The 11695-nt window shown below is 38.0% G+C and overlaps 1 protein-coding gene across 4 annotated transcripts in view; it reads left to right on the top strand.

Moving 5' to 3' along the window:
- The first annotated feature begins 230 nt into the window (after positions 1-230).
- FAM162B (family with sequence similarity 162 member B) overlaps positions 231-11695 on the top strand; it is a 39269-nt gene continuing 27804 nt past the window's right edge. For 2 of the 4 annotated variants that reach the window (XM_014345480.4, XM_008952915.5), the window contains exons 1-3: positions 315-762; positions 879-1020; positions 4078-4186. In XM_014345480.4, the coding sequence (XP_014200966.1) occupies positions 450-762; positions 879-1020; positions 4078-4186 (564 nt within the window). In that variant the 5' untranslated portion in view covers positions 315-449. Of the gene's footprint in view, positions 763-878; positions 1021-4077; positions 4187-11695 lie in introns of all 4 variants that reach the window. The other 2 variants (XM_003827576.6, XM_063604999.1) reach the window with 2 other exon arrangements.

The raw sequence follows: 11695 nt of genomic DNA, 5'->3' as shown, positions 1-11695 counted from the left end.
TGTCTCTGAAAAGAAGAAGAAAAGATAAAGACACTTGGAGGAATTGAGATTGTTTTCCGTAGGAAAGAGAAAAGGTATGGGGGTGGGAGACGATGAGGTGAGGAGCTAACTTCAAGAAATCTCATCCAGAAGTTAGTGGAGTGCCCTTAACACTTAATTGGGAAATGTCTTCAGTTTCCTGCACTTGAAGGATTGTTGTCTCTTCCTGGAAGAGAGGATTTAGATTTATTCTCCTGGGGAACAAACGATGGAATCAAAGGCTAAAAGCCTGGCGGAAATACATTTCTACTCAATACAAAGAATTTAAAAGGAGCTACACGCACTGCCTCAGGCGGTGGTGAGCCTGTTTCAAACAGAGGCAGGCTGCTTCCTGAGGAACCAGCCCCTCGGGGCTTGACGCCCTGATCCCGGGTCGCTGGCCGGGGGCGGAGACGGGGATAGCGAGCTGAATGTGTGAGCGCCAGGGGTTCCAGCTGCACGTCCCAGGCTCTCCAGCGCGCGGCAGGCCGGGGCGGGACGAGGAGAGCTGCGGGGACAACGCCTGTGGCTGGGTCCGGAGGTGCGGGTGCGGCGCGGGACAAGCGAGCAGCATGCTCAGGGCGGTCGGGAGCCTACTGCGCCTTGGCCGCGGGCTAACAGTCCGCTGCGGCCCCGGGGCGCCTCTCGAGGCCACGCGACGGCCCACACCGGCTCTTCCGCCCCGGGGTCTCCCCTGCTACTCCAGCGGCGGGGCCCCCAGCAATTCTGGGCCCCAAGGTCACGGTGAGCCAGGGCTCCGACGGGGAGGTCCTGGGAGGGAGGAGGTTGCGGGAGGGCAGCGAGGGGCCGGCCCGGGAGTCGGCTTGAGGGCGCGCTGATCCTCTGTGCCGGTGCGTCAGTTCCCGCGTCCGTCTGGGTTGCTTTCGCTTCAGGGGAGATTCACCGAGTCCCCACGCAGCGCAGGCCTTCGCAGTTCGACAAGAAAATCCTGCTGTGGACAGGGCGTTTCAAATCGATGGAGGAGATCCCGCCTCGGATCCCGTAAGTGTGGCGACCGCCGCGCGAAGGAGAGTCGGTCCCCGGCCGCAAGGCTGCGGGGTGACCCACCTTCCGACCGCGGCCACCTAGGAGCGAAAGCGGCCGCAGTGCCAACACTTCGCAATATCACCCACCACACACGGAGTTTACCCACACACACACCCCGCCTCCAGTGCGGTGTGTCAAGAGTCAATTAAGCTTACAGGGAGATTGCAGAAGGTGGGTGAAAACAGAGGTTCAGGGGACACTTCCAGCACCGCCCAGATTGCCGGTCCCCAGCAAGCTCCGAACTGGGAGGCAGTGGGGCTCTTGTGCCAAACAGGCCACGGTCCTCGCGAGCATCCGGATGGCTGCCGGGACGCCAGACCGCAATCCAGGCTTTGGCCGGGGGCGTCCCCCTACCCCACCGAAGGAAGGGGTTCTCTGATCTTGGCTTGCGGGACGGCTGTGGCGGGGGGGTCTCTGGAAAAAAGACGCATCCATGCGGCCTCCTCTTCTGGGGCAGGAGACGCCTGGCGGACGTGTTTCTGCAGCCCTCTAGGCTCCAGGTTTACTCAGGGTGGGACGCGCGGAAGTGTCAGCACTGTGGGCCTCTTCAGCATGCTAAACCCACCAAGACAGATGATAAAACTCAAACTAATAACTCCCCCTCTAAGATAATGTAACCTGTAAAATAAATGCTAATAATAAGTAAATGTAACCTGTAAAAAAATCTTTCCAAAGTTTCTGTTTCTGCCAAGCCCAAAAACCTTCGCAGCATTTTTACAAGGGATTGGGTAAAAAAGAGAGGGACAGAAACTAAAAATAAAATCAATCTACTACTTTTTAAGTTTATCTTTTAAAAATAAAAGACTAAAACCATAACGTGAAAGAAGGATTTTAGATATTCTGTATATTTGTACAATGTAATGAATGCCTATTAGAATGGATAATGGAAACTGGGCCTATATTTCTGTTTTTCACATGGTGCCTGCCATGTTATTGTTTATAAACAATTGCAGTTTATCAGTTACCAAAGCATCTCAGATAGCTAGCGGGTGGGGTGGGAGAACATGGCAGGAAATGTACACTCAATAATGAATTCTGAAGCATTTTCGTTCTTTTATTGGAGCAAGTCACCAAATGAGAAATGGACATGGAATTTGAAATAACACTGCATTTGAATCCGTTTTCAGTATTTATTCAACTACAGAGGCACTTTCTAAGATTATTTTTCCTCGAGATCTATAGACTCCAAACTACAGACTTAGCTGAAAGCAAAAGTTAGCCTCAGAAAAGTCTTTATCATCATAAGCTCTGGTTATCAAATTTTAATTGATGCCTGAAAATTTAATACTATAAATGCCAAAGAAGTAAAAAAAAAAAAAAAATTAAAATTAATAAGCCACCCCCCTCAATTTGTTTGAATTTTTATTTCTAGTGGCCTAACCGAGTAATCAAGAGTGTAAAGAACCAACATTATTGCATATTGTTTGTCAAGAAAACCTATGCCCAGTATTGCATTTAACATAGCTGTATTTGTGAACAGACTCATTTTACAGAAATAATTTAATTTCCCCAAGATCATAGTCAAAAGATGTATTATAAACAGGAGCATTTCACTAAGAACAGGATGCCTATAAAAAGCATTGCAGTTTTGCATTGGAAACATAAAAGTATTTGAGTATTTTTCATTTTATTATTTTTCTATAATTTTTTAAGCATTACTATTTAAGAGAGATATTCCTGTTAAGCTAAGTGTCACACTTACAATGTAAACAGCTTTTACCTTTTAATGGACATATAATGAACAAGTGACCTATAATTTTTGTATCATACACTAATTATGTTTAATAATAACTGTACTTTGTCTTGTTTTTCTCAGTGCTAAACTAATTTGTTATAATAGATTAAAGCCAAATGGCTGGGTAAAAAAGATCAGAGCTTCTAGGTTCCATCTGGAACAAAAGTTAGCAGCAAATATAATCTAATAATTTCTCCATACTCACTAATTGGATCTGTTTGCAACTAACATCTTAAAACTTACATCACTCTGCCTAAAATCTAAAGAAAATAGGCTAGATAGTAGTTTTCTGTAGTCTTTTAACCAGTGGAAAATTTAAAAAGTTTTCTGTTTTTAAGAGAAAATGCAACTTTGTCTTTCTGGATTTTTTTTTTCAATGTAACTACACTCTATTTAAACTTCACATAGAGAGGAAAGAATACCAATGAATATATTATAATGAATGAAATTCTTTAAATATGCATATTTATAATCTGCCACTTCATATCATTGAAAATTGTTAAAGTTTATTTCAACGTAAAAGTCCCACAGGCATGATGCCTTTTGTATTACTACTTTGTAAGTAGTATTATTAAAATCTTGGACAACATGCATAAAACTATGAATGAATATCTAGAATTTAAGTATATCAAATTTCAGTATAATAATAACATGAAAATGAAGGTCTCTTTTATCTTTTTCCTTGGCAAATTATTGTGATTTTGATCACATTTAAAAAAAAATTATTGCAAAAGCCATGAAGGAAACATTTTTCTAACAGACATTCTCACAAACTGGATAATAGTGTGTCTTTTGGGGGTAGCATGTGAAGGGACAAGAGATTGGGAGGCGAGTGAAAAAAACGAAATGATAAAAATGAGTTTTAAAAAAAAACTGTTCAAATGGAAAACAAAGCCTACTTTACAAAGAGGCTAAATAATTGCAAGTCATCGACATACATATGCTTTAACTCTTCCTTTACCCCACTTAGTGAATAAAAACAATGGAGAGGCAAGTTAGCATCTCTAGTAGTTATATTTTGAGGAATTAGAAACTAATATTCTATACAGTGGTTTCATAATGGCTAACATTAATTTAAGATCTGAATAAATACTTGTTAATTTGAAATTGGTAAAAATAACTAGCTAGCATTTCAAAGTCTTTCACATGAAAATGTCACCAAATGCAGTTTGCATTCAGGGAATTTTTTGGAATGTTTACATGGCAAATTATCTATCATGCCTGTCAGAAAACCATATTACTTTTACATATTTAACAAAATACACATCTTCGTTTAGGCCAGAAATGATAGACACCGCAAGAAACAAAGCTCGAGTGAAAGCTTGTTACATAATGATTGGACTCACAATTATCGCCTGCTTTGCTGTGATAGTGTCAGCCAAAAGGGTGAGTATCTCCTTAAAAGGGCAAGTCAGTTAAAAGGGTAAGTACCTCTTTTTAAGTACCTCCCTAAGAGTATCTCACCAAAAGGGTGAGTACCTCCTTAGTCAGCCCAAAGGGTGAATTTTAAGAAATGTCATGGACATTGTTCTCGATTCAGGATTACTGCTGTTTTTTAATATAAGAACAATTTTGTCTTTGAGACTTGAAGTTATATATATATATATGTGTGTGTGTGTATATATATATAAGTATATATACAAGTATATATATAAGTATTTACATATGTATATATACATATGTAAGTATATATATAAGTATATATATAAGTGTATATATGTATATATATAAGTGTATATATATGTATATATATATAAGTGTATATATATGTATATATATATAAGTGTATATATATGTGTGTGTATATATATATATAAAATACTGGAGATAAATTTGTTCATGGAAATTTGAGTCAACAAATTAACACTATATGGCCAGGAGGGACAACTGCTTGTTTTAACTTATAAACAAAACAATTTACACCCTGGTTAAAATCTGCAGAAGACGGAGAACTTTGTTGTTGAAAGTTATCCAGACTAGATCATTCATTAAATCAGGAACTCAATTAGCTATTGCACAGAAATATGAACTAGTTAGAAATGCAAAGCTTGGAAGTGATTGCCAAGGTAATCTAGTTTGTCTGGATCCTTTATGTCAGCCCTTTCCTTGCCTTTCTCAATGTATGGTTTCTGTTTAATACCTCTAGTGAGAAATTAAGAGCTGACTACCCTCTAATTTTGTTTTCTGCCTCCCAAAATCCTTCCATCTACTGGTCACTTTTTACCACAAAGAGCAGCCCCACAAATATTTTGACATTTCTAACACATACCTATGAGTATTTGCTTCTTCAGTTTTAACCACTCTAACAACTTCCTTCTACCTTTGAGCTGTCCTCTCAATACACTCCAGTTTTAACAGTGCCCCTCCTCATCGTGGCACCCGCAACTGAAGCCATTAGAGCTGGATTATAACATTTTTGGTTGTGAACACTGGGTTTCAATAGTGCATACATATCATTCAGAATAGTTTGCTTGGCTCCATACATCCTCACTCTCTGGGCGTATTTAGCTAATTACCATTCTGCCCAATTCTGTGATTCTGTCCTTTACTCCTCAGGTGCCCAAGTGTGTCTGAGCCCACTAACTTCACACAGGGATTAGGACTTACAAGCCTACTGATATTATATAAATGTCCTTTCATTCCTATTAGCATGGAAAAAATCTATGCTTTGAAATTGTTCTCACCAAATGAGAAATTTTGAAATGTTTACTGGACTGAACACTCAAGCATGTAAATAAATAACTTTGATAATATTTTGTTTTTAACCTAACTTTAAATGACTGCCTGCCAAATTGATGATTCTCTAGTTTCTAGGAATATTTTGATGATTAGTGTATTGCCTAATCTACATCAAAAAGATAAACATTAATTAGACAATTTGTTTACTTAGAATCACCCTCTAATAATTTATTTATAATGGCACTTTAATGTTTTTTAATCATAATCACAAGTTTCCAAATGAGACATTAAGACCAATTAAACTTAATATATATTTTATCAGCAAGTTGGCATATTAGAGATCTACTGATGTCATCATTTTATTTTCAATACATATGATTTGAATTGAAGGAAAGGTTTTTTCATTTCCTGTTAAAATTCCATATTTCAAATATAATTCTATTATAAATCAATAGCCAGGGATTTTCTCTGTGTGAATCTGACACAAAAAGTAGCAACTGAGAATTGAGTTTTATGTATAGCACCAGTTGTTGCTCTGTTTCCTCTTCTCCAAAAGTGTGATAGCAAACACTGATTTTAAATCATTAATACACTAAATACTTTTGAGCACCTGAGACATGCCAGGCACTCTGCATGTAGTTATTAGAATATCATGGAATTAAAAGACAGGTATTTTGTAGTAGGGAAAATGGAGAGTGATCAAGTAAACACATAAACTAAAAAGATCTAAGGAATTCTTAGTGCAATGAAGGAAAGGAACAGGATGATAAAATAGTAACACCCCAGGAGAGGCCATTTTTGATGGAGTGGTCAGGGACGTCCTCTCTGAGGAGGATGAGAATAAGCTAGCCATGAGAAGACCGGGGGAAGGAAAGAACAGCATGTGCAAAGCTTAGAGGTGAGAAAGGGTCTGGTGTGTTAAGAAACAAAAAGGAGCTAGTGTGGATGGAGTATAATGAGCAAAGAGAAGATGGTATGAGACAGGGAGAGTCCAGATAGTGTCAGGCCTATGGATCACTGCAAATAGTTCAGGTTTTTAAAAATACATTGGGGATCCAGTGTAGAGTTTTAAGCAAGATAGTGACAAGATTTAAAAATTTTCACTCTCCTCTTTATTCAAAACCCAGTGAAAATAAAGATCAGGCCGGGCGCGGTGGCTCACACCTGTAATCCCAGCACTTTGGGAGGCCGAGGCGGGCGGATCACAAGGTCAGGAAATCGAGATCATCCTGGCTAACACGGTGAAGCTCCGTCACTACTAAAAAAAAAAATACAAAAAAATTAGCCAGGCGTGGTGGCGGGCGCCTGCAGTCCCAGCTACTCGGGAGGCTGACGCAGGAGAATGGCGTGAACCCAGGAGGTGGAGCTTGCAGTGATCCGAGATTGTGCCACTGCACTCCAGCCTGGGCGACAGAGACTCTGTCTCAAAAAATAAAAAAAATAAAAAAAAAAAGAAAGATTAGAAATGAGGATCCTACTTAAAATAGCAACAAACAAGGTAAGGCAAGTAAGAATGAAATTAAAAATCATGCAATATCTATATAAAGGCAACTTTTAAACACTACCAGTGGCCACAAGAGAAGGTATAACCTAAGAAATTTTTATTTGGAATAGGAAGACTTGACATTTTGAAGAGAGCGAACTTCTCTAAATCTATAAAGTTGACATGATTGCAATAAAAATAGCAATAGGATTTGTTTTGGAAGTAGACAAACTAAGTCTAAAATTTATATAGAAAAATAAGCAAAATACACAAGAAAATACTAAAAATAATAGTTCTAAGGGAAGACTAGCTCTAAAATATATTAAAACAAAACAACAACAATAATTAAAACTGCAGTACTGACATACAAATAGACAGGCAACTTAATAGAACTGAATTCAAATCACATAAATAACCCACTACATAGGGATTTAATATATGAAATAGTGACTCTGTATATGAGTGGAGAAAGATAAATTAGTCAAGAAATGATATTGGGACATTCCAACTATACTTTCTACATAAAATAAATTGCAGTTGGATATAAGATTTTCACATTAAATGTGAAGCCTTAAAATCACCAAAAGAATATATGAGGGTATTCTTTATAGTGGTTAGGTAGACATTTCTAAATATAGAACAAAACTGAGAAGCTATACAACAGAAAAGATAGATAAATTTAATCATATAAAATTTAAAATTCTGCTTGGTAAAAAGTGCCATAAATAAAGTAAAAACACAAACGACAAACTAGGAAAAATACAAAATAGATCACAAACTAAGAGCTAATTTTCTTAAATTATAAGGAGCTCCACTAAATAAAACAGCAACAACCTTTTATTTTAAAAAATGGGTAAAAGATACAAAAAGGCAGAATTTGCAGAAAATAAAATGCACATGCCTCTTAAACACAGGAAAAGAAGTCTAGCCATCCAACTATTTCATGCTGTCTCTTCAGACCTTACACCTCCACAGTCCTCCCCATTGATGACCTTTCCTTCCACCTCACTGAGAGAATTGTAGCAGCCCAAGGAGCAGTTTCCAGTCTTATGACACATAATCCTGTATATTTTGCTTTTCTGCCTATTGTAAATGATTCTTGCTCCAATCTAGAAGCTCTTATTAATTGCGTGGATCCCATTCCATTTTGCCTTTTCAAGGTTTTCATTCCAGGAATTCTCAGGTTTATTTGCTCGTCATTAGTTTTTTTTCTTCTCTACTGTATCATTTTTTATCAAAATATAGAAATGTTTCTACGTCCCTCTTCAAAACCAAAAACAAAACTTCTTTTGGTATAGCTGCATTTCTCTGTGGCAAACCTTTTCAGTAGACCTGTCTATATACACTGTCTCTGATTTCCTGTCTCATTCCGTTTGATCAGGCTCGTGCCTCAAATGCTCCATCAAACTGCTGTTATCAAGGTCACCAATGATACACTCATCTTCATTGACCTATCAGCATTTGACACAGTTGGTCTCCCCACCCCACCCCTTTTTTTTTTGGTGGAGGAGGACAGGGTCTCACTCTCACCCAGGCTGGAGTGCAGTGGCATGATCTTGGCTCCCTGCAGGCTCAAGGGATTCTGCAGGCTCAGCCTCCTAAGTAGCTGGGACCACAGGTGTCAATGACCATGCCGGGCTAATTTTTTTGTATTTTTTGTAGAAATGAGTTTTTGCCATGCCACCCAGGCTGGCCTCAAACTCCTAAACTCAAAGCGATCCTCCTGCCTTGGCCTCCCAAAGTGCTGGGATTACAGGCACGAGCCACTGCATGCATCCAATAAATTGTACTTTGTGAATGACACAAAAACATTTTCCCTAAAATTTTATTAACATGTATGACATATACCGTATTATATATTTAACATATTTTCATATAGTAACAATACAACTGAAATGCTTTATTATTATCTACAATTTTGCAATTTTATATTCATTATAATATTGTAACTGAAAATAAGACACATATTGATACATAGATCCAGTAAAAGAAATACCTCTTTAGCTGTGATTACTAAATGGTGGTGCTAATACTTAATTTTATCCACCAACTATGCCAAAGCTTTTGTTGAAATATGCCCAGTAATTTCTTACCCTCCCTGATGTTCTTCAGCTATTTTATTCTTGCAAAATAATTGGAAGATATAGTAGTTTTGAATTTTGTACCAAATGGATTCAAAACCCCATAAATTGTTTAGAGACTTTATTTAAGCTTACAAAATTATCCATATAAGTATTTAAAGACGCCATGTAATTTTCTGGCCAAAAAAGAAACCATTCTTATTTATTAATATCTATTCTAATGGTATTGAAATGAATGAAAACAGGCATACCTCAGAGATATTGTATGTTCAGTTCACAATAAAGTGAATACTATAATAAACTGAGACACGCAAATTTTTTGGTTTCCCAATGCATATAAAAGTTATGTTTATAGTACACAATGAGTTGTAATCTTTTTGCTGGTGGAAGGTCTTGCTTTGATGTTGATGGCTGCTGACAGATCAGGATGGTGGTTGCTGAAGGTTGGGGTGGCTGTGGCAATTTCTTAAAATAAGATGACAATGAAGTTTGCCATATCAGTTGACTCTTTCTTTCATGAAAGATTTCCATGTAGCATGCAATGCTGTTTGACAGCATTTTCCTCACAGTAGAACTTCTTTCAAAATTGGAGTCAGTTCTCTCAAACCCTACCACTACTTTATTAACTAAGTTTATGTAATATTCTAAATACTTTGTTCTAATTTCACCAATGTTCACAACATCTTCACCAGCAGTAGTTTCCATCTCAAGAAACCACTTTTCTTTGCTATTTGTAAGAAGCAACTCATCTTGTGAAAGTTTTATCATGAGATTATAGCAATTCAATTTTGTTTTCAGGCTCCACTATGAATTCCAGTTCTATTGCTATTTCCACCACATCTGCAGTTACTTCCTCATACTTCCTCCACTGAAGGCTTGAACCCCTCAAAGTTATCTATGAGAATTGGAATCAGCTTCGTCCAAACTCCTATTAATATTGACCTCTTCCTATGATTCACAAATATTCTTAATGGCATCTAGAATGGTGACTCCTTTCCAGAAGGTTTTCAATTTACTTTGCTCAGATCCATCAGAGGAATCACTATCTATGGTAGCTATAGCCTTACAAAATGTGTTTCTTAAATAACAAGACTTGAAAGTTGAAATGACACCTTTTTCCATGGGCTGAAGAATGGATGTTGTGTTAGCAGTCATGAAAATATTAATCTCCTTGTAAATATCCATAAGAACTTTTGAGTGACCAGGTGCATTGTCACTGAGAAGTAATATTTTGAAAGGAATCTTTTTTTTTCTGAGAAGTAAGTCTCAACAGTGAGCTTAAAGTATTCAGAAAGCCATGTAAGCAGATATGCTGTCACCCAGGCTTCATTATTCCATTCGTGGCACAGGCAGAGTAGATTTACTATAATTCTTAAGAGCCCTAGGATTTTCAGAATGCTAATGAGTATTGGCTTCCACTTAAAGTCATCAGCTGCCAATAGCTCCTAACAAGAGAGTCAGCCTGTCTTTGAAGCTTTAAAACCAGGCATTGACTTCTCTCTATCTCTGAAAGTTCTAGATGGCATTTTCTTCCAAAATGAGGCTATTTTGTCTTCATTGAAAAACTGTATTTTAGCATAGACTTCATCAACAAAATTAGCTATAATAGATCTCCTAGATGACTTGCTGTAGCTTCTCTATTAGCACTTGCTGCTTCACCTTGCACTTTTGTTATGGAGACAGCTTCTTTCCTTCAGCCTCTTGAACCAACCTCTGCTAGCTTCCAACTTGTCTTCTACTGCTTTCCCACCTCTCTCAGCCTTCACAGAACTGAAGACAGTTAGGGCCTTGCTCCACATTAGGCTTTGGCTTAAAGGAATGCTGTGGCTGGTTTGATCTTCTTTCCAGACCACTAAAACGTTTTTTATATCAGTAATAAGGCTGTTTCGCTTTATTTAGGTGTTCACTGGAGTAGTACTTTTAATTTTCTTCAATAACTTTTCCTTTGCATTCACAACGTGGCACAAGAGGCCAAGCTTTTGACCTATCTTGGTTTTCAACATGCCTTTTTTCACTAAGCTTAATCATTTCTAGTTTTTTAAAGTGAGAGATGTACAACCCTTCCTTTTACTTGAACATGTAGAGGCCATTATAGGGTTATTAATTGGCCTAATTTCAATATTGTTGCATCTCAAGGAATAGGGAGGCCCAAGGAGAGGGAGAGAAATGGGAGACTGGCCAGTGGATGGAGTGGAGAATACATACAATGTTTATCAATTAAGTTAGCTGTCTTATATGGGCATACTTATGGCACCCTAAAATAAGTACAATAGTAACAACAGCAATCACTGATTACAGATTACCATAACAGATGTTATGAAAATGAAAAAGTTTGAAATATTGCAAAAATTAGCAAAATGTGACAGAGACACGAAGTGAGCACATGCTGTTGGAAAAATGGAGCCTATAGACTTGTTCCATGCAAGATTGCCACAAACCTTCAATTTGAAAAAAACAAAAAAAAAGAAGAAGAAGAAAGAAAGTCACAATAAAGCAAAGCACAATAAAATGAGATGTGCCTTTATATTCTTCTGTATTATAGAACTGTCACAGGTTCCTCAAGATATCTCCAACTCCTGACATAGAGGAGGATTCTCTATTCCTCAACTCTTCTATTAAATGTTAGCAATTTTTCTTTTTAAAAAAAGATGA

The sequence above is a fragment of the Pan paniscus genome, chromosome 5 (genome assembly GCF_029289425.2).
Source record: "Pan paniscus chromosome 5, NHGRI_mPanPan1-v2.0_pri, whole genome shotgun sequence".
NCBI classification, from domain to species: Eukaryota; Metazoa; Chordata; class Mammalia; order Primates; family Hominidae; genus Pan; species Pan paniscus.
The sequence above is the reverse complement of the archived record's forward strand: the minus strand, read 5'-3'. Positions and strand labels throughout refer to the sequence as shown.